The sequence below is a fragment of the Diadema setosum genome, chromosome 7 (assembly GCF_964275005.1).
Source record: "Diadema setosum chromosome 7, eeDiaSeto1, whole genome shotgun sequence".
Taxonomy (NCBI): domain Eukaryota; kingdom Metazoa; phylum Echinodermata; class Echinoidea; order Diadematoida; family Diadematidae; genus Diadema; species Diadema setosum.
This window is the reverse complement of record NC_092691.1, coordinates 39,354,381-39,379,246: the sequence shown is the minus strand read 5'-3', so window position 1 is coordinate 39,379,246 and position 24,866 is coordinate 39,354,381. Positions and strand designations below refer to the sequence as shown.

Sequence of the window (24,866 nt, the reverse complement as noted above, 5' to 3'; positions counted from 1 at the left end):
AATCATACGTGTGCGATTACGGTACATGCAAGCATTACGCTGAATACGCGGCGTATGCCCATGCATGTCCCACGCACCGTACTGACCGATGGAGAGCGAGCAAGCGCTGGGGATGCGCGCTGCAATCTGCTAGCTTTGGCCTGCGAGTCGTAGTCGCCCGCCGCCCGCCCGCCCGCCACGGCGACGTCGACCGTGCGTACCCGACGAGCGAGTCGATCGTCCACCCCATTCCAAACAAGGCCCCGGAACAGACGTAATAGTATGTATATGAACACATTTGAACGAGATTAAATGTGATGTTTATTATGAAAAGATTTGCTACTCGTAAGACGACAAGTTCGATGCTAGATTAGTGATTTACACGTAGCTAACGCTTGAACGTTCGACATTGTACGAAACTTCATAGACATAGTCGTATACTCCCGCACTTGCGAGAAAGGTAATGAAGGTACGTGGTCCCACCTACATGTACTGATGTTTGTGAAAAATGATGAGTATGGATGCAGATGATGGTGATGATGATGGTGATGATGATGATGCGGATCAAATAATAAATTGCAATGATTAAATTTACCATTGTTGGCTTTACCGCTTTTGATTTCACCACTCTATACTCCATCACTGGGTGACGTGACTGTAGCTGTGTTGCACTGCCATCAGTGCATGCAGCAAGCAGTTCTACGTTCTAGAGTAGACTGTTTTTCTGTTTCTGTAGCACATGCGTGGCATTATACATGTATTTTATATGCATGTGGCAGTGATAAATTATCTTTTCACCTCCACCACATACTACAGCAGAGCCACAGTGTAAAGTTAAGTCGTGAAGTGTAGACTGTAGTAATAGTATCTACACTGTAGAAAGTTCTACACTTGTTGTTCACACAATTTTTTACAGTGCAGGTAGAGGTGGCACAAAGATAGATCTACTAGCAATGACTAGTACTACTACCAGACTAGCAGACAATTTCACGATTAGATCTACACTAGACCTTGTGACGACACCGAGGGGCAAATTAGTTAAGTGTAACTTTATGCCCACATCCAAGGTATGTTATCCAAGGTATGTAGACCTGGATAGATTCTGTCTATTACAGATTTCAGTATTTTTGTCGCCATCAATAAATTCATAAAGCATGCTCTGTAGTTAAAGTTTTTCACAATTTTAGGACCGAGTGCGTGAGTGAAGATTGTAATTACAAGTCCTTCCAGCCAGTTCTATGTCATGTAATATTTGCCAGTCATTGTGCATTTTGTCCAATGATACTCATGGATTGACTAGGATATCATTAATATCATTTGTGTGTGTCTGTGTGTGTGCACGTCATATGTCTTGGTGACTCTTAAAAGACTTAAGTCAAAATACAACGTAGTACTCGTTTAATTTCAGTATGAGAATTTTTCATACTAAAGTCACATTCTTGTTTAATACTGTATACATGTGTACATGAATTTAGAACTTAAAAATGAAAGTTCAAAAGTGAAACTGAAAGCTAAGCAAGAAGTCCTTCATGACTTTATATGGCACACAGTTCATACACTACCTGCTAGGAAAAAATCAACTCTTGACAACTGAAAATTGCTATCTCAGACATGGGATCCCTTGTCTTTTGTACGAATTATGATTTAAGTTAATGCTAAGGGATGGATCTTCGGTTTGTACTATTTGGACATAGAATTATATGTGACAGCTACAAGTACTGTATTTAACTTCAAATTGATTGTTAGACAGTTGAGCAAAAGGTCATAATGCATATAAATCATGTAATTTCATTACAAACCCTGTGATGATGTAAAACCTTGTTTATTTCCTGTATGCACTTTATTATTAAAAGAAATAATTATGTGCTACCTCACCATACATATGAAGACATTTTCATATTACACTGTGCTTACAATGTACAATTGTACACTGTGGTTTGTATACCGGTACTATATTTTTTAACTGTATTGCTGTGTGCAAGGAGTGTTTTTTTTTTTTTTTTTTTTTTTTTTTTTTTTTTTTTTTTTTTTTAGGGGGGGGGGGGCAGATGTGTGTGCTAAAATACTGCATATATTCAATTACAAAAATTATTATTGGTATCATTATTATCATGATATGACGTTATGATCATTATTTCCACTTACTGCTCAGTACTGCTAAAGTCTACTACTGCTGGGTACTAAACTACAGTTGTACTGACTGTGTTATACCGGTACTTCATGCACATTTAGACATGTGCAGTGAAGTTGTAATGGTTGCTGGTAGTGATAATGAGAAACATCTTAAAGAAATAAGAAAGAGCATATGTCACATGTAGGTCCAAGAGAAATTCAGTGTTTAGTTGATGGAATTGGTTTCAAAATGGCTGAGATATCCAAAGCAGGTGATACTAATTAAAGGTGGGACCCACCTTTTATTAGGATCGCTTTTTTGTACTTTGTTTTTTGGATTATATCTCGGCCATTTAAAAACTGATTTTTAAATACTGTATACGCCATATATTTCGCGAGTCTAAATTTTCGCGAATTGGAAATTCCCAACAATTTCGCGAGTGGTTAAATTCACGATGGTGGAGTCCTTGCACTGAATGGAGAAATGTATGCGCGTACGTCACATTAACATCTATAGGGATCAGAGTCAATATTTCCGCATGTCTTTGATTTCACAAATAGCACCTGACTCACGAAATTCACAAAAATGAAAACCTCGCAAAATATTTAGCGTATACAGTAAACCTTGAATTCCTCTTAAAATTGTATGTTAAATTGTAGCATTTTATTTAGTGGTTTCTAATATTGCAAAAAAGTTAAAAGCTGAATTCTCACCTAAACGTTATAAATACCAATACTATACCATTCCTTTAAGCACACTATGGCCTGAAATAGACTTGTTTGGAAACCCCCTGTACTACTGGTACTTATTTTTGCCTCCATGAAATGCAGTAAGAACTGCACAAGTAAACAGGCAAATTAAGGATAATTATGAGTACATCTTCGAAATGTAGGTACATGTTGTATTTTACTTTGACAGTCAAGTACACATGCACTTACTGCAAAAATTCCAATCACGCTTGACTTGCATTTTTGCCCCTGAATGTACTTGTCATGTGGAGGAGATATAAACATTTTTTTTTTTTTTTTTTTTTTTTTTTTAATCTGTAGCTCTTTTCATTTTGGATTCACTTGGTGATACAATTCAAAGACACATGGACACACAATGCATGGAGGTGATGCTGGCTCCTGAATTATTCTTTCCCTTCCAATTTACAGTTAGCAGGGGCGGATCCAGGAATTCTGTAAAGGGGGGGGGGGGGGGGCGTGACTAATATTTCTGGTGCCACTTCCGGGTTTCATTTCATCTTTTTTCTTTTTATTTCTTTTGTTTTTTACGAAAAATAAAGGGGGGGGGGGGGCGTGCGCCGGTTGCGCCCCCCTCTGGATCCGCCACTGGTTAGCTTTTCCAGTCTTCAAATGCAGTGCTTATCCCGATCAAACCTGATGTACAGCTGTACTTTTGTAATGCACCTAGGCTTGTGGTGTTCAACTTATGATGTATGTAAATGTTCAATAGTATTTATAGCACAATGCAAGACATGATTATTGAAATAGAGGAAAGTGCCCTTTACAACCTACTGTACATGTAGTATTTAAGCTTCTCTGTGAATAGCATATACAGTATACCATGTACATATTACAACAAATTACAAATTTGGTTACCTTTTACCAAGTCAATAGAACATATTCCTTACTACACAAAAGCTTGCCCGAGGGGTCACCCAGAATACATTGTATAAATTGTAAAAACAAAGGATGGAATGCATGTTACACTCAGAAATTCACACAGCTACACTGTACTGGTATACTCAATGTCAATATTGTTGAACTTTACTTTGTATATCTATGGAAAAAGAGCAAGTTGAACCAGTGGCATTCTGATTGGAGGATTGGGCAGTTAATGTATGTAACTCAAACTCCACAAATCTGAAACATCGATAAACCCATGGTGACTATACTGGACATCGTACATTTACACTGACAGTTTCATAATTGTCACTACATTTAAGACCATCCATGCAAACCTTCAGTGGCTACTCAGCAGCAAGTAGTGGGTTAATCAAGAGATGGCATGTGACCATTAACGCTTAAATACATGTAACAGCATCTTCCTGTCTAACAAGCAGCCTGCGATATGGTAAAAAAAAAAAAATGCAACCATCACCGGCTATTGTCAATGTCACTTCCTCACAATGGACTTTGAAATTAGGACAAGCAGATGGGCAGCTTAGAGTCATACTGCATGATATCACGCTGTATAGATCAGCTTTCTGTTATGACAAAAGATACTCAAAATATGTTTAAAATCATACAGTGTACAACAACACGTGAAGCTGGTCTACACTTTGGACACACAACCTTTAAATCGGACAGTACATGTAAACCTACTAAGCCAGACAAAAGACAAACAAACAAACAAACAAAAAACAAAGAAACAAACTAAAAAGTAAACACCCTGTAAAAAGTGTATAATACAACGTCGATAAAGAGAGAGGATAAATGTTTGTTGTAAAGTAGACAGCAATATACACCTGTACTTCACATCAATTCTGCCAAAGAACCATATTGTGCTTTAAATCCTGTTAGCAGGATTCCCCACAACTTCCTGTAAACGTGTCTGGTGCTGCAACTGTAGTTTCATGCTTGCACTATAAGTAGGATGTTATTATTCAAGGGGCATAGTCATCTGTGTCATAACAATTATCAAGCATTCAAAATATGTTTGTTTGTTTGTTTTTTGGTCTTCTTTTTGCATTCTCATTTGCTGTAAAAACTATGATATTGCAGTTGATCTGAGCCAGCAAGACCCTATGATGGTCTTCTATACTTTTGATGGTGGGCTTACTAGCAGCATTAATTTTGATTTTTGAAAACATAATATAGAAAGTATTCAGAATACTGCATATTGGCTTGAAGATTTCATTTACCTATTCCTCATTTTTCTACTATGCCTGCCTGTGTTGATCATTTTGTTCAGTTTGCTTGCAAAGTAAACACGTACTAGACATAAAAAGCATGTTTGTAGGGATATTTGTATCTATTTAAATTTCTTTTTTATCTATTCAGTTGTGACATAGTTGTGTTTTGCAAATGGGACTTTGTGATCTGTAGCTTAAAGATTCATCAGACTGAGTGCAGATTAACACATGAATACCAAGTAAGAAATTCACAAAATAATGGTCCTCAGGATCATCACTGACCCTCCTCTGCCTTTTGTCTGTCCACCCTCCTGCTCTAATCCCCCTCCCTTTACCTGTTGGGCTCCTTGCCCATGACCTCCCACCCTCTCCTTTGTTTCCTTTGTTCTCTGTACCCAGCCTGTCTGTGACTGTTCTTTTTGTGTGAACTCCTGTGTTTGCTTTCCCTGCCTGTTTGTCATTTTGCCTCTGATGAAGATTCTGCTAGGATCGAAAGCTCAGGCCCCTTTTGACTCCAAAATAATGGATTGTATACATACCCAAAGTTAGTACTGAGAGTGGAAGAAAGGCATTTCTATTTTCTAGAGTGGTCTTCAACACATTACTCTTTGTGCATACGTTAATTCATATAGTAATCAAGTTTTTGTAGAGGTTATCTTTAGAAGGCATGTTTTGAAGTAATATTCATTAGCACTTCCTAAATTCTTATATTTTTATTTTGTTGTATTTGTAAAAATTGTATTTGTATTTCTCTCTCTGATATGAACAGGGCCCACAGGGAGATGAGTGCTTTGATCAGTGAAGTGGCTTCCCTGTCTAAGACTAAATGAAAATAACATTGATGACATTAATAATGATGATGATGATGATGATGATGATGATAGTAGTAGTAGTATTAGTAGTAGTAGTAATAATGATAATAACATTGATAAAAAAATAATAATAATGATAATAACAACAACAACAGTGATAATAATAATGATAATGATAATAATAACGACTAAAATTAATTTTGTTTGCCATCTCTGTTTATTGCTCTCTTCCATCAGAGACAGAGGCTCCTCCTCTGTGAAAAGATGTCTTCAGTACTAGCCCCAGTGTCGGATGGAGTGTCTTGAAGCGTCGAAACTTTTGGAGAGCTCGTGCCGTTCTGCAAAGAAATCTCTTGTCAGTGTTTCTCTTTGGACCTGTCAGTGTTTCCCTTTTGACCGACTCCCAAGATGCCATCTGCTATTTCTCAGTCAGCGGAGTATCTGAGTTTCAGAAGCTCTGTGCCTCAAAAGAGGGTAAGCTACCAGCTGTATGATGATTTATCCTGTCTAAACCTGTAAATTAAAGTGAAATGTTTATTTCAGAGTGTGATACATTGTACTGACCACAGGGTTTATATAGGTTCTGATTGTTCAGGTGACTGACTGACCTCTCCCCTTCTTTCAACTCCCACATGTCAAGAGCTACATAACGAACATCAACAATTAAAACTGCTAATGGTCAATGAGAATTCCCGAATTGATCAACATATTCATGTAACTCAACTTTGTTTTGCTATGTGACTGTATGGCACAAAACCAAGAGTCGCATGCACCGTTTTTACATGAGGACTCAAAATACTTGATATGGTTCATCATAGTCAATCTGTAGATTTTTTAAGTTTTCTAAAAAAGCAGTTCTGCTTCTACATAATTCTCAAAATTGGGATTATAAAATGACTGAGAAAACAATGATTTGTGCAGTTTTTTCTACAAGTCTTTATTGTAGAGTAGTGTGATTACGTATGTTTTAATAGTTTTTTTTTTTTTTTCATTTTTTAACCCATTGAGGACAAGTCCCGAGTATACTCGGGCAAGTGTCTAAGGGAAATGCGTGTTGTAGCAAAATCAGTCCATCCTTAACAGGTTAAAAGCCCTCTACACACTCTTCAGTCAGTTCCAACTCTTTGCAACTTTTGAAAGGATGATGCTACTGCTTTGAAAGTTAGTGACAGTAATGAATAGAATGTAGGAATAGATTGTGCAAAACTTCAGTGTAATCGCATAATCCCTTCATTGTGGTTTCTATGAAGTTTTACATCATGCTTTTTGTCCCATTCATTGCGCAGAGCACAGCTTGTTTTTGGTAAGGATTAAAAACTTGAATAGACCCTGAACTCTGAACTTCAAAGCCTCTTTTCTCAGTTCACACTTTTCCAGAGTGTGCACTTTCTTTCCATTAGATAGACCTACAGAAAGTTCATGTGTATTATGTAGTTATACATCATTTTAGAGCTTTCGATCTGCTCTTTCAGAATCTTCCCGTACATGTACATTGTACCTTGAAATCTACAGGGGATCTGACGACTTTTTGTTAGTTTTGTGATGCAAGGTCACATATATATTATATCATATGCCTGATGTGACAGGGTTGTCACAGTGAAAAGAACAACAATGTACAAGATATCAAAGCACTACAAAACTTCATTCTTTAGCCCTGCAAAACATAGGCCTACTGTGATGTGTACTAGGTGTAGACTTACATGTAGTGTACCAATGCTACAACCTGTAACACCAGCATTAAATACTGTGTCTGCATTGTGGCATCTTTGTAATAATACTCAGCGAGCCTAGCTTTATTTCAATGTTTGTGAATCAAACAAAGGATTTGCCAAATTCCCTGCTTGGGCCTGTGCCCATTTTGAATTGAGCACAGCGATATAAGTTACGTTCAGACGGCAGGCCCTAACCTCGAGGTTAGGAAACCTCGAGGTTTAGCTCTTGCCCCCTAACTACGACATGTGTCCACACGACGAATCTTAACCTCGAGGTTACGAAACCTCGAGGTTAAGCTTCTGCCCCCTGTAACTACGAGTGGATCCCACTCGATGTTAAAACCACAAAACTGGAAGTTTCAGCCCACACTGCTAACAAGGCGTCTATTTATTCTTTAGTCGAACCCTGTCGGACTCGCTTACAGGTACTCTTTTTCTCTGTCATGGTATGCAGAGATAGCACTGCACTGATGACTTTATGCCTTTATGAAGATATTCGTCTAATTTTTTTTTTTTTTAGCGTACAGTAGCGAGTTTGACGTGTTCAGTTTCAGAGATCAAGCGCATGGGAAGAAAAGATGATGTTGTGTCGTGCGTCATAGGTTTTTCACGTGTAGTGTATTTGTGGTGTACGTTTGGGAGGTTGACCCGGAAGCAGATGGAAATTGTGGGGGCTGTAGTTTACGGCGAGGTCACTCTTAACTTCGAATTCGTTGTGTTTTGTGTCCACACAGTGCTTAACTACGAGTGGGGACCCCCCCACGGCTCGTGGCTAGAGCGCTAACCATAAAATTTCTCGTGGCTCGAAACATCGAGCAAACCTTGAGGTTTGCTAACTACGAGTGCGTCTTCACGGTCCCTAACTACAATGTACAAGCTCTAACCTCGAAGTTTCCTTACTTCGAGATTAAGGGCTCCCGTCTGAACGTAACTATAGGGACCTTGTGTCAGTGACATGGATTAAATCCTGTCAGGTAGCCAATTAACTGAATATTTTGGATTTATTATGTTTTCCCCCAAGTTGCAGTATGCAAACAAGCAAAACATGTGTATGTGTAATCAATATTCTAATATTCTTTTAGGCCTACATACTCAGTATTTGTTTTGTTTTTGTTTTTATTTTCTTTCCACAAAACAATGCATCATAGTGCCAAAGGTTTTAACACTTGGCATCATGCCAAAATTTGAATCGACATGCTCTCTTATTCTGCGTAGCTGTGTTTAAGTTATCCTTCCATCATGTGACAAAGTGGTTTAGTGATAACATGCATGCCTGCCCAACAATACTCAGGCATACTGTAGGTGTAATTGAGCTACACTCTATGTACGTGACAAAGTATGTGATATCTCTACATTGCACTATAGGTTGTTGTTGATGATGACTCTAACAAATACTGGACAATGTATGATGCCGGTCCAAAGAATGTCCGATGTCCACTCATCTGTTTGCCTCCGGTCAGTGGGACAGGAGATGTATATTTCAAGCAAATCCTGGGCTTATCAGCCAAGGGATACAGAGTCATTGGAGTAAGTGAATTTAGTTTGCAACATAATCCACACTTACAAATGTAAGACAGTTCTTTTATGAAATACATTGTACCTCCCTAAAGCACTTAAAATTCTTATAGCAACACTGTCAATATTATTACCGTGATAGTTTTGTGTGTATATAATATCTAATGTAATCATATCATACCATTTCTTCTTTTTTTGTATCAATCATAACTTGCATTGTGTTATGCATCTGTTCATTATGCATATCATAGAAGAAGACTCAATTGATGAAATTCCTACAAATGTGTGGCGGACCATGCTTTTGCAGATCTCTCATCCAACTGTTTCGTATGGTACCAGATTTTTTTATTTTTATTTGTAATTTGTGATAAATTGATGTATTCATTAATACTATTGTTCAATATTCATTTTCATTTGCCTGATCATTTCTTCCTTCATTTTGTGTGTGTGTGTGTTGTGGAGGCGGGAAAGAATGGCTAATTTCTTGTAAATGTTCAGGGGTCGCACTTAACTTTTTTTTTAACTAGCCAGGCGGACTACTTAGAATCAATTTTAACACTGAAGCAATATTTTGGCTAGCCAGATGGACTAGTAACTTCAGAATGTTATGATTTTTAGCTAGTCCGACGTGATTTTGGGTGGCCAATGGCCGGCGGACCATCGCCAATTTCGAACCCTGATGTTTGTTTGCTTGTGTTTACAGCTGGAGTACCCAGTTCACTGGACTATCCAGGAGTTCTGTGAGAGTTTTAGGAAATTATTGGACCACTTGCATCTTGACAAGGTTTGTGGGATCAAATGTCTGTCCACCTTGTTGATTGCGCATGTGATACTATACCTTAATGCCAAAAAGGCCAAATCGTATGTGAACATTATGGTGCACATACCATACATGTATGTCTCCCCCACAATAAACAACAACAACAAAATGAGACCCTCCACAATGATAACTTTAAAAATAGTGGACCAATCCAAATACAATTTCAGGGTGATAAACTAAGACTCATTTGCCACATCTCATTGAAAACCCATTCGATTTGCTTCAGTGGTCATTTGATCATTTTGTAACGAAATGAAAATTTCGTTATGGTCATTTCGTCAACAAAATGACTGATTTCGTAACGAAATAGGCCATGCGACACTTGGCGCTCCATACAAATTGTCCATGGTTTAAACCATGGTTTCAATTGTACCACCATTGTGAATTCGGGCCTATACATGTATGTTTATTAGATGTTGCTCATGCAATATCACCTGCTACCAGGAAAATACACATGAACCCTGTTTGCATGTGAACACTTCAATGATTCTGACATCATTCATCTGTTATGCAAAACAGATCCACATTTTTGGTTCCTCGCTTGGCGGCTACCTTGGCCAGAAGTTCTCAGAGTACACCTTCAGGAGTCCGAGGGTAGCCTCGCTCATCCTTTGCAACTCATTCACAGACACCGAAATCTTCCAGCAGAGTGCCGCTGCATCATCGTAAGAATACTTTAGAATTTATCACCACCTGTCTATTCAGTGAACTGCAGTTTTCTTTTGTTATATCGAAAGTTTGTTATAACTGAATAAATAAACAATAAAAAAAAAAACATTTAGCAAATAATGTTGGGGCCAAAATTTTTACTTCGTTGTAACCAGAGTTTAGCTATCGGGAATCGGTATAACAGGAGTTCACTGTACTGTGATTTCTGTGCGCGTACTGTTGACAGTTCTTGATTATCTTGCATTTGCATCTATTTATTTTCCATCTGAACAATGCAGCAAGAATATGAGAAACTTTATACACTGCAGTACAATAGTAATGGATACAACATGATGTCTGCACAAAATGGGTACCTACATGCCATGTATAGCTGTATCAATAACAATAGTTATAATTGTATTTTGTACAAGGTGTGTGCTAAACCAAGGAAATGAAACAAACATGCCTATTTTCTTTTAATTTAACATGGTAAATAAATAGCAAACAAAAACATGGAAATATGGGAAATAGGAATAACATATCCTGATCCATGTTGGTGCTAAACCTGTGTGACATGCTGGCAGGAATTGATTCCATTTGCCTAATGTGGACAATTTACATACGCTGGTAATTTATGATCAGTATGGAACTTTGAAGAAGCACATATCTACCTGCACAGACACAGATATAGACAAACTATCTTCCTGATTACAAGTACCTGTATGTATTCGTGGTGGTGGAAATCGTGATTGTGTGTGTGTGTGCGCACAGGCATGTGAAAGAAAGCAGACATTTTGTGTATCTTGAATCTATTAGAAGTCTATATACGAGTACATGATATCTTGTAGTATTTTAGCTATTATACATGAACTTTTCGTACAGCCCATTCATCATAACTGTTTGTTTTAATGTGGTATAGACTTGTGCATGAAGAAACAAAATTTTCTTTTATTCATGTTTCTATAAAAAATAAAATGTCTTCTTTTTTTTTTTTTTTTGTCATACATGTATCTACATTTGAATCAGTTTAATGAAATTGTCATGAGCATAATATGCTATTTGTGAGGGGCTAGCATTCTAAACATTGCCTAAACATTGCCTCCATCTCGTGTCTTTGATTGTAGGTTCTGGTTGATTCCTGGTTTCATGCTGAAAAGGATGGTTCTTTCCAGCTTCAATAGGTCCCTGTTGGAACCCCAGATTGCAGACTCTATTGACTTCATGGTGGAAAAGGTACAATGTAGCTTACCCATTAGTGTTGTGTACTTTAGCAAGCTTCAGCACTATTATCTGTTGCACTCTTCTGAGGCTCGTGGTATTTCATGCTACCAGAAGATTTTTGGGGTACAAAAAGAAGGAAATATTGACAGCAAATTTCTCACTGAGTAATATGAGTTCATCACTGCATGATATGTCACTAACAATGGTAGAACAGTGATTCAGCAGGAAAATGAATTAAGAATAAATTCTTACAAACAGGTAACATTATTTTTGAAAGCAAAAGATTTTTAAGCAGAGGGATGAAGATTTTCGAGGCTTGCATGGGTAGTTGTTTCAAGATTAAGGTGTCACTGGTGGCAACGAGGGATAGCCTGGTGGTAGTATTGCTGTCCAGAAAGCAATAGATGATAGGTTCAATTCCCAGTGGTTTCTTTTTTCTGACATGTTTGTTAAAATGTTGATCTGCAGTTCCGATCTTAACAATTTCATTTGTAAACTATTTTTGTAATGTTTTTCATGAGAATTTACGCTAAACAGGAACAGCGCTGTGTGCCACATCACATCTTGTGGTTGTTGAACCTTGTGGTTGTTGAACGAGAAGGAATAGAAACGCTGATAGTAGAGAGATGGGAAATTTCTGACCCTGTTAATGTGTCCTTTTTATAGAACTTGCCAAGTTGATTCATATGCAAATACTAGAATTAATAGGATACAATGAGTCCAAATTAACCACTTTCAGGTCACCTTTGCTTATAAATGAGGAAAGCATTAATCTAGTGGATGTGCTAATATTTTTGATGGAGTGCAGCAAAGGCTACGCATGTCATTGACAGCAAATGTTAGTGTCTGTCATGGTAATGCCCCAGATGATGATATTGCAGATTGTGGTCATTATAATGATATGGTGATAATGGTATTAAATGATAGTAATACTACCATGATGATGATGATGATAATAGTGACACTAATAGTTTGAGTATGTAAGCTGTATAGTGATACTTCTACTTATTACAAGATCTTTCAATCTCTTGCTTAAATTGATTCTATTAAGTACTTGGTATCACAGAATTATGAATTATTAGACCAATAAGTTACTGCAATGCAAAGAAGCAAGTTTTCAAATGTTTCTTGTTAGAAGTTATAAATGTGTACATAATAATGTACATATGTAGTGTTAGATATTCTTGTAACTTTTTTTTGGTTTTTTGTTTTTTGTTTTTTGTCAAAATCCCAGCTTGACGGTATGAAGCAACAGGAGCTAGCAAGCCGCCTCACCCTCAACTGTGTCAGCTCCTACGTTGAGCCACAGAAGCTGAGAGGACTTGATGTCACAATTATAGATGTGAGTTCAGCATCCTTTAGGGGTGAAATCTACTGTACGTACATGCCATGTACTTTGCAGGGTTTTTGCTTTCACGAATTTCACCAGTCAGGTGCTATTCACAAATTTGACAGCATAAAAAACAATGATCCTGATATAAATGCTACATGCATGTACATTTGTTAATCAATACTGTACTCCACTATCCCAAATTTAACCACTTGTGAAATTGTGGAGAAGTCTTGACTCACACACACACACACACACACACACACACACACACACACACAAAGACTTTTGCTAAATATATGGTGTGTACAGTATGTCCTAGTGCATTTTGATAATGCAAAATCTGAGCCTTTTGTTGTAAGAAAGCTGAATTATGTAGACAAAATGATCATGTGAGAATTTGTGTATCAAAGAGAATGTCCAGTATAACTTTCTCTTTCCTCTTTTTGACTCCAGGGCCCCGTTTTATCAAAAGATAAAATCGATTTTAAATTTCCGTACCACACAGGCTGCCGTAGACTTACAGTTGAAATCAACTATATAATCAATTTTAACTCTTCATAAAACAGGGCCCAGATCTGTATTTACATATGTATCTTTGCCATGTCACATTGAATGGAAAGTAGAATTTCTTGAGTAGCCCAGTGAGCTGGATATGAAGGCAGGCAGTGTTAAGCCAGAGTGGAATGGCATCAATGCCCCTTTGTATGCATGGTTGCACATGTATTCAGTGGTTTATGGATAGTACAATAGGGATTTAATACAGAAAAGGTTTTCAGGTGACTGGAATGAAAGAGATTGTGTTACTATTTCTTTTTTTTTTCCCTTTTTTTTTTTTTTTTTGAAGCCATTGCCTTTCAGAGGGAGAAATTTTTGCATTTATTGCACAGTGTACTTAAACAGAATAATTCTGAGACTGGCAGAGAGTTCATGGTGCAGACTTATTTGTGTGCACGTGTGTGTGTGTTCGTGTCTGTGTGTATTTTTATTCAAGCGTTCAGTCTGGCCTAATCTGTTGTGGCCTGTTCCTCCAAACTTTACTTTCCTTCTGAAAACTTTCTGTGATACCCTCATCCCATAGAAGATGCAATTAATGTTGAGTCTAAACAGCATTAATGCCTTTCCTCTCTCAGCCCTTAGAAAATACTGTAATAGGAATTTTGAGAACACAACATTTGGGGGGGGGGGTTGAATGTATTGCCAAATGAGAGGATCAAAGGAGAAAAAAAAAATAGTTTTGAAAACCTGTTAGTGCATGAAAAGTTTAGTGATGGCTGTACTATGCAAGCAGTATTTTGATATGAAAATGTGTTGGAGGGATGAGAAGGAATTATAACAGAAATTAAATGACCTGGAACAAGAAGTGAGAGGAATTTCGGATCTCTTATGGACAACCCATTCACTAGTCTTTGAGAAGTGTTTTTAAAGAGAGCAAAAAGAAAAAAGAAAACAAAAAAGCAAACAATGTATATGGTTATCAAGTGTTAATCGTAGCTAGAGTTATATCCTCATATTCAGACTTCACTTTCATGTGATTTATTACATCATGGAAAAAAAATAAACAAACTTTAGAAAGATATTTGTTAAGATGTCAACATATACATTTTCCATGATTTCTAATATTACAACATGCAGCAATTGTCCAGGATGAATCCATGTTGTTTTCTTTTTTTCATTTTTGCAATACGGCTCAGTATGTTATGCTGTTCTGAAGAAAGGTTGATTCTTCCCCCAGGTGTATGACGAATGTGCCTTATCCCAAGAAGTGAGAGATGACATGTATAAGTGCTACCCCGAGGGAAGGAGGGCCCACATGAAGAACGGAGGGAATTTCCCTTACCTGTGTGCCAGTGATGAAGTCAATCTCCACCTTGAGGTAGGTGAAGCCCCCTTTTACAGATGGTCAGTCCCACTGATGCAGGACTTGGCAATAGCAAAGAGAGAACAAGAAAAAAACAACAATGATAGAGCAAGATCATGATAGAACATGACCAAACATGTCTGAACACATGACTTTGGTCTTATTCCATAATCATATGAAAGAATACGTCAGTGTAGTGGGTGGGAAATGCTGATTAACAACCTTATACAATGTGGTGCCTGTGCATTCATTCACACACTTAATGTGCATGTTACTAGCGCTTCGATTAATTATCATTCATATTTTTTTTTTTTTTTTTTGGGGGGGGGGGAATGATCTCTTTCAATTTGCTGTGGAAGGATTATGGAATTTCCTGAAAAAGTGACTGACAACAAGTAATCAAGTATTATCAAATTCATATGATTATTCACTAATTTTGCAATGTAACAATGCTGTTATCAAATCTTTATGCTGTAGGTTAGGCAAACAGATAGATGAAAGTTTGATTTATAAAAATGGAGACAAAAGGAACCTGAGGTTTTTTAACCTTGAACTAACAGAATTTTCGTCAGAGGCAAATGACAAACATGTAGGGAAAGCAATCACATACACCATATGTGACCGGCGACAACGGTTTCAGGCAAAAGTCGGGAATTTTGAAAATTCATTTTTTCACTGAATCACATTGCCCATTTCCTAAGCTTTGCATTGATATAAAACACTTGTATTCTTCGGCACCATATGTGGGCATAGAAAGAGAAATAAAATGCACTTTTTAAGTTGTTAGCCTGACAAAATTGCGAGAAAACAGGCTTTGAAGATTCACCACTTTCTCAAAGACAATGTCCGAGCGGCGATGCGTGGGGAGAATCACCCATCCGTACGATGGTGCCAATCGACGTTAAGCTCCGCCTCTAGCAACCACATCGCCTTCTGATTGGCTCACTGAGAGAGTCAAATTTCCCGGGCACCTTCCTCAAAGCTCAGCGTATGGAGCCGAAAAACAATGCGTTTCGCTCGGGTTTGTTTACAGTACGTCTTTCAAGATGGCGAATACGATATTGCATGTATGGTGTACATGTATATGTGTATGGTGCACGCATTACGCAATGGTATCCACACGCCATGGCCGTGTGCATGTAACAGGAGCGGTGGAGAATCAACATACATTTACAAATCGCGTTTTCATTGCGGTTGATTTGTCTTTATCATTGGCGACCCTTTTGAAGGCAGAAAATTGCTAGTGCTGGCAAGGGTCACGCTTCCTGTTTGTTTTGCTTTTACAAGACATGCATATGTTGCTTTGTTCGGTGGTGTTAATGAAATTAAAACAAACAAACAAACACGGCTCGTTAGTTTGGTGCGATCTTGACGTGTAGTATTTGAGTAGTATTTGAATATAATTAGTCACATGTGACCGCTCCTTTCCTCTCAGCTACCTTCCATTGAGTCAGTCTGCTGTCATAAGTTTTACATGTACAAGTAGACAAATTTGAGAATATCTAGTTTTCTTTTTACAAGATTATGTCATGCTACATGACTTTTGTTTCACGTTGTCGAACATTGCGGTAGAATAGTTTGGATAGAAAACCAAACGAAGAGCACGCACTACAGAGCGAGCGTATATAAATTACTATAGCAAGAACAATGGAGCATGTAATCGTGCACGCGTGGACAAAGCATTCCCCAAACGCTGCAACTGCATGGTGTCTCCGAAAGCCGAATTATGTAAATTATGCGACGCACCAGCCAATCGCATGCGAGACCCTGTGCCGTAGCAACACTTGGGATATTGGCGCGGCGTTCGAAAGAAGCTCGAAACTGACGAGTGCAATCCAACATAAGGTGCTTAAAATTCCATTTTCGATAGGAAAATCTTAGTCTTATGCTATGAAATTTAGTGTAGATGTAGAAAACATATCAAGGATTTGATTTCTGCAAAAAACCTAAATCGACAAAAATAATCGCTGGGGCCTTAGTTCCTCAGCAGCTTGTCTGTGTGGTGCACCTGAGCAGACAGCGGACCACATCCTGCTGGAATGTACCAAGCTCGGACCACCTCGAGGATCCCACACTAACCTGACCAACCCATGCCCAGCAACTGTGGAATGGCTGCGGCACCTTCAAGACGTAGCATAGCAGCAGATCTCATACGCAAGAAGAAGAAGAAGACAAAAATAATGGTCAAAATCTTTGTACCCCGCCTAGGAGGGAATTTGCTCTTGCGACTTTTGCCTGAAACCGTTGTCGCGGGTCACATATGAACTACACACAAGCACAGTCTGGGCAGAGCTAGGGACACAGAACAATGAAAACAAAAGGGGTGGGGTAGAAGTCAAATGCATGGAGCCAAACAGGTAAGGAGGGGGGATTAAAGCAAGTGGGAGTGAACAGACAAAAGACAGTGGTGGGATAGTGATGATCCCAAGGATTACAGGGGTCAACCTGTGAGGGATAAATAGGGAGGCAACATCAAGCAAGATGAGGAACAACAGAAATATAAAGAATAGGAAAAGGGTGAAATAGCAAAAGTAGGAGTGAAGGGAGGTGGGGGCTGGACAAGCAGCGAGCCATAAACGTGGTGTAGACCTTATGCATATGACGTCACACAGCCTCAGTAGCTGAAGGGCGCCCTCTGTCATGGGACTGTGTCAATAATGGTAAAGAATCATGCATGCACGTACAATAGGTATAGACATGCGGACATGCCACAGTGTATCATCATGCACGCACGCATGATGGTTGCAACTGGCTGCATGCATGGCCAGCGATTTATGTCGCTCTGTGTCTTCTTACTTTGATTGCGTCGAGTGATGTATTCAGGGCTGCACACTAACCTATTTTTTCTTCTAGTCCGACCTGTCTCTCGGACCAGTAGGTACCCAGTTTATCTATTTTTTACTGGTCCATTTCTGAAAAAGTTCCTGGTCCAACAATAATTTTTACTGGTCCTGGACCATCAGACCAGTGCCAGTGTGCAACGTTGATGTATTATCACAGAGTGTCAGCCCTGCAGAAGATCATAGAGTTGTTGTCCTTTCATTGAGTCGATAGGAATTTTTAAAATGAAAGAAGTTGTGATATGTGTTAATGAGTAGAGTGTCTCATAAAATAGCAACAACAAAAAAAGTCTTTGCCTGGCAGCACCTCTTATTAAAGATACATTTTGTCACCTTCTTTGTCTGTTTGATGTGCACATCACATGACTCCACTAAGCCCAAATGATGCTATGCTGGAGAAATGTCCCTAGAGGCCACTTTTTGGACTGGACCATGTAGAAGTCCTGTACAGGAAGTCTACTGGGACAGTCTTATAATGGGGCCTCTCTGGGTATGGTGTGCTAGATTAATGATATCACTTAATCCATGTCACTGTGGATTGTGATGTTGGGTGCCAGGGCCACCAGTGTTACAAGAGCTCAAACTGGATGGTAGTATGCACCCCGGACATTGCTGTCAGCATTATTTATACTTGTATAAGTATTCCTACCAGGTGTAAGTTGGTTTTGATGAGTAGAATAAACAAATAGAACTGAAGAGGTTTCATTAAAATTCAACGTACCAAAATAAGAAAAATCAAACTGACCAACCCCAACCCCATCCCTCCCCCACAGATGTACCAATTACACAGTTTTACAAAGTTAAAGTAAAAATGAAATAAGTGAAATCCATGTAACAGAATCAAACTGACCATCTAATCAACCCCACCCCTCCAACAACACACAACAATTGCACACCATTGCAAACTGAAAGCTAAGATTGCCAGGTAAATATCCCTTGAAAATAAATCACACTGACCACCCATTTGTTCCCCAACACACTAATTACACACCTACCTTGGTATACAAAATGAAAGCAAAAATAAAGACTAGTGAAAACTTTGAAAACAAATCAAACTGACTCCCCAACCCCATTCACACCGACACATAGTATTACACTCACTAATTACCTCAAACTGCCTCGTCCTAAACTCATGCTGCATGTCAGCAGTCCCCTATACAGTATGTCCCCCCAAAAAAAATTACAAATCGGATTTTTGCATTTATAACTACCAATATGATTAAACAGTCTAAATGTTACTTCAGGGCCATGAAATATAACATCTTTAAATAGCTATATTTTGCAGAAAATCTCATTCAGTTCGGCTAAGTGGTTACAGAGAAATGTGAATCGTTGTAAATTATGTCATGGGTCTGGTTCTTCCAAGTGAAGCACTTTGATGCTCTGTAAATAGATCTGCATAATGTGTGAACACAATGGACATAACTTGGAGGGAATGGATTCCTGACATGCTCTACAAAACTCATTTCTCTTTGTCCACTGAAGCAAATCGGTTGGAGTTTTCCGTAAGATGTGAGTAACAAGTCATAGTTTCATACCCTGAAATTGTATTTGGATTGATGCTATATTTTTAGAGTAATCATTGTGGAGGGTCCTGTTGTATTTTTTTTTTTTTTTTGACATACGGTATAGGGCCAGTAATAAGTTATCATGCTGTGCTCTCTCCATCGGTTTTCACGTCTCTCATTTTGTCCTCAAGATCCACCTGAGGCGCTTCCTGGATGGGCGGTACAGCGCCCGGGACCACTCCATCAAGGACCCCAAGCCGGAGTTGGCAGTGGAAGCATCCACTTCTCAGGGTGGCGGGGATGCGTCACAGACAGAGAATGGAGAGTCGTAACACCAGAGCATCATTTTAGGGGATAACTGAGAACATTGGTGGAAAAAAGTTGGTGGAAGAAGAACATTGTTAGTAGTATTGAGTCTTTCCATTCATGGCGTGGATGGCAGCCTTTTGAACTGTCACATGTGGAGAGATGGACTGTGTGAAAAGCACCAAAGTATTGCCATGACTGCACTACACATATGATGTCACAAAGTTCATTTCATCTACGTACCCTGAGATCTGAGGGAAACCATATTACTGTTAATAGTTTCTTGATATGTACTAAGTATATTTGTCTTCTCTATACAATCAGCCAGTAATGAGTCCAACTCATAATTTTTCTTTTTATTGTGAAAATCAAGGTAAGTGAGGATTTTTTTTTTTTAAATTTCATTCATTGCTACATTTACATGTACACCTGTGTATACACTCCTAAGTAGAAGCCCCCCTAGTAGACATGGTAGTGTTAGATTTTGTGTGTACTAAGCACTGAACCCACCCAAAGGAAGCTGATATTGCATTTACATCTGTCACTTTATAACTTAATTGAACTCTAGAGTAGACAGAATACAATGATGCACTTACTGCAAATATATGACTAATAAGAATACATCAGCCTCATGGATGTACTTGTAGTATAGCATGTATCCGCAGCGAAAGATTCTATATCTAATTGTAACACTAGATTTTGACAGTCAAAGTAATGCAGTTTTGTTCTTTCTGTCCACCCACTGAGCAATGCATAAGTTGGTATTTTCCCCCACTCTTGTTTTGGTGACAATGCTATCTTTTGTTCAGAATAGGTTAAACTTCAAGGAGCATGTTGTAACTACTGAAATACTAGTTTGTTTACATGTATGGCAGTTTTCATACTGCTGAATTTGAACCACTTTTAGTGTTTACCACAGCATTCATCATTTGCATATCTTTTTCTCTCAACAGAGTGTGACTGTTTGTGGACTAGTACTAAAGTGACAATTTAAGAACTTGAATAAATTTGTATGAAAGTATTGATTTGAGACAGAAAATTATAAACATAAAGCTTAGAATTGATGGACCATAATGGGGGTAATCCTATCCCTATGCTAGTACAGCACTAGTATGCCCAAGTTTCACAATTGACAAGGAAATTACTTTGGGTTCAAGTATATAATGTATAATGTCTCTACTTCTTTTTGTTTTTATGTCATGCATGACCTCACAGAATTCTTTGGTGTGTGTAACTATTAAATGATTGTAATTATACATTTGTGAAGTGTATATTTTGGGTATAGAAACAGTGGATATCAAGTATTTGGTTATTTCTCATGATATAGAATAAGCCTTGATTTTCACTGACATTGTTCCGCATTCACAATTATGATGTGATGACTCTCGTAGATAACTTCAAGTTTTCTCTTTTTCTTTCTGATTCTCTCTTTCTCTAGTGCGCAATGGATGTGTACTGAATGTGACTAGACCTGATTTCCACCTAAATCTGCATTTCTTGAATATTACTTTTTTATTGTGCCCTGTAGTAGATTACAAACTGAGATTATAGGGAACTATTACAATACATGTATATCCAGTGGTTTTGTATTTGATTTGTTCCACACATTTGCTTTTGAGATATGGCAATCTCATGATCTTTTGCATTTGCATCTTTATGGTAGACGTGTGTTTTGAGTATTACAGGTATCACATGGCAACATTCTCTAAGCCCCAGTCTGTCTTTAGTGGCCACTTCATGTATCTACAAAGACCATCTTTCGTGCTTCCATTGAGAGGCCACTCCACACAAGTATACTCTATGTATGCAAAGTAAGTATTTACATATTACACATAACACATGTTTTTTGTGCAAACAGTAAGAATATGCAGGTGAAGGGTCATACATGTTTCTAACTCATCGTTATTCTAACAATTGTTTTGTTTGAACACGTTCAGATTATGCTATTAAATGTGTCAGTCACTCATGCATAATTCCATATTTGAAGAATATGATGGCTTTAATACAATGTCAGTCAATGCACTGATATACAGTTCATGTGTCATAGATCTCTGGCTGATCAACTCATAATGTGTAAAGGCTGATATCTATCTTTATATTACAAGCAGCACTTTGAATATAGGGATAAATGAATGATTGAAATATATATGTAGGAAAGAGTAGGGAAGAATTGTATGTCAAGCTACATGTAGAGTGCCTTGGGAGAAAAAAGAAAAACACACAGATAACTTTGAGACACATTCTTAGCTTACCCGAGCTACATGTAAAGCTGAAGTAAGCTTATGCAGTTGCTCAACATCCAGCGTCCCATCATGCATCATCTGTAGTCCTTCTGCATAAACTTTTTCACCTTTTCATCTTCTTTGTGAACACTATTGGGCCAACCTTGGCAGGAATCATCAGTGGGAGGAGGGATCATAGTTTGTGCAAGTAGTGGTGGTGCACCTCAGGGGGCACCTAAGACAGGGCTCATTACACCCAGAAGTGAAGAGGATGATGCCCAAGGGGCCTGCAGCAATCCCTGATTCTCAAGATTTTTGAAATGGTTTGCCATAGGTAGAGTGCCATGAAGGCAAGACTAATAAGGTGAGATCTAGATCTGTGGATCTCTCATCTTTACACCACTTCACCTTTTTTTTTTTTTTTTGCTGTTTTTGTTGGAAGTACCAGTTAATCTGCTTTATATGCCTAGACTCTTGGAAGGAAGTAGATTATAAGACATATTTGTGTCACCAGTGAGCATCAGTCTTCATTTATCTTGGAATAGTATATTACAAGACAAAACATGTCAAAGACAAGCTGCAGAGTGTTATTAGCTCAATGCATCTCCTGGTGCATTTGTTTCATATTCATCATGTCTGGCAATGCTCCTAAAAGTTTTATTTTTGATCTATGGATTAGTGAGCCAGGATGCATTCACATTATCACTCAGTCCTTGATGGTTTCAATGTATTTTGTGGATAATGACATTCCTCGACACAGCTTGGTTTATTCTCTAGGAACTATGACTTGTATAGATATGCTTAAGAGGAGATTAATAGATAATATATCAATACTGTGCAATTGAAACAAAGTGACAGGATTTTTTTTTTGTAATTATAGATCTATATGTAATTTGTAAGAGGTTTATTTTTGTTTCATTGTGTTTCATATTGTAATGGTATGTTGTGTATTTCGGATATATATAGACTAATACAATGTATGTTGATGATTTCCCTGAACAGGTAGATAGATCACAACAGTTGAGTGAAGGAAATGCTGAAATGATTTGATTTGTCTCAACATTTAAAGCATACATACATGAAGTTGTTCAGTATTAGACCACCATATGAAAGTGAGTGGAGAAATTTACAACAGATTTTTCATAGATACTTCAAAAGCCTACAAAAGAGTCCTGCACAGTTCTGCTTATCACATGCTTACCTTTGTTTTTCACTTTAGGATTTCTTGGAAAGCTCTTGTGGTACAATTCCATCAAAGTGTCCTTATTAAATGAAGCTTTCAGAGCAGTTTATATCATTGTGATGGTAATTTGTACATGTGGATGCATCTAAAAATATCTTTTAAAGAAATCTTTAAGAAAAATTTAAATATCTAATGCTTTGAGGCACAACATGACTATGTATGCATTTGAGAGTGATCTTGTGAAAGGTTGTTATTAAGTTTCATATGTGACTGTGCATCTCAAAACGAACAAAAAGTCGCACACAGTGATTTTGTGTGAGGACTGAAAATAAGTGAAATGAGTCAACCATGCCAATTTTTAGCTTTTCATATTTTCTGAAAGAGCAAGTCTTTTTCTATATCATATTAAAGTTTGGGATCATAAAACAAACAGGAACTTGTGTTTTCAGCATTTTTTCTCGAACACTTTTTGGTGGAATAGTGTGATTAGTTATTTCTCATAGAAACCTCTTCCCGTTTCTCAAAAAAACCCTGTCAATACACTTCACTTTCAACTCCAATAACTTTAAAAAGAATGATGCTACTGCATTGAAAGTTGGGATTAGTCATGTACAGAATGTGCTAATGAAGCATGCTTAATTTCAGCTTAATCTGATAACCCCTTCATTGTTGTTACTCCAGTGGTCAACATCCTGTTTTTTTTTTTGTTCCATTCATCCCACAGCCAGTATAGCTTGGTAAAGATTAAGCGCTTGAATACACTCTGTACTTCAGAGCCTGTTTTCTCAGTTCACACTTTCCAGAGTGTGTCCTTTCTTTCCAATATTTAGATAGGTTAGGAGGGTCCATTTGAATTGAGTTATACATCATTTTAAAGCTTAGAGTCTGCTCTTTCAGAATCTACTCGTTACTAAAAATCTATGTCTGGCGACTTTTTGTTTGTTTTGAGGTGCAGGGTCACATATACTCGTAGTTATATTATCCATTTATAACAATTTTATGAAACAGTTTCTTTATATTCAGGTTTTGAAATATTATATGAGGATTTCATTCATGGGATATTGTACAGATTTTCTGCTCTAGTATGAATGAAAATTTGTAGGCCTATATCTGGACATATTTTGCTGTTTCGGTACCTACAGCAAGGTGTGCTGTACCATAGAAAATTTAAATATGAATAATGCAAAACTGTTTGAAAGTACTAAGTAAGTTGCTTCATACATATATTTTTCATCTGTGTTCAATACACATTTCCATGTACAAATTAGTATTAAGAAAATATATATCTTCATTGTTGAGGCACATAAAAAAGCAGAGAATGGAACATTTTGTCACATATACGGGCCTGTATCCATATCCAAACATTGTGCACCCTTTCTCCTGCTTGTCCATGTGTTCCGAAATAGTGCGTTGTTGAATTTATATAAAATGACTGTTCCATGTTGGTGATTTTCAGTTGTCCATTAACAAGTTCAGCAAAATTTACCTAAGCAGCCATATCCCAGTTACCTTCTTTCTTTTCATTGATGTCTATGACTGAGCTGAAATGGTAGTGATGTGTCAACTTTGAATGATTATTTGAACAAGATTGCTTGTTTTTGCTTTTCTTCCACATCTAGGATGCCAGGTGCATCATTCTATGAAGTTATTGTATTTCTGTTTGTCTGAGGAGATGAGTTGATTAGCACTCGAGTAGACAGTACTGTATATGCAATGTGTTTCTGTGGCCGCTTAATGAGAGTGCACAACTTTACCCTCACCAACTTGGGATTTATGTGCACCCTCAAAACACCAAACACCCTGGCCCGAATTCACGAAGGTGGTACAAATGAAACCATGGTTTAAACCATGGACAAAAACCATAGAATGCCAAGTGTCGCATGGGATATTTCGCTACGAAATCAGTAATTTCGTCGATGAAATGATTATTTTGTAA

General features: G+C 37.8%; 1 protein-coding gene across 1 annotated transcript; it reads left to right on the top strand.

Annotated features, from left to right (window-relative positions):
- The first annotated feature begins 242 nt into the window (after nt 1-242).
- Nucleotides 243-24,415, top strand: LOC140231325 (maspardin-like). The gene is made up of 9 exons (XM_072311479.1): nt 243-259; nt 6,002-6,238; nt 8,842-9,003; nt 9,695-9,775; nt 10,331-10,476; nt 11,584-11,692; nt 12,915-13,022; nt 14,746-14,886; nt 19,411-24,415. The coding sequence occupies exons 2-9, from the start codon at nt 6,173-6,175 to the stop codon at nt 19,549-19,551; spliced, it is 954 nt and encodes a 317-aa protein (XP_072167580.1). The 5' UTR covers nt 243-259; nt 6,002-6,172; the 3' UTR covers nt 19,552-24,415.
- Nucleotides 24,416-24,866: the final 451 nt, after the last annotated feature.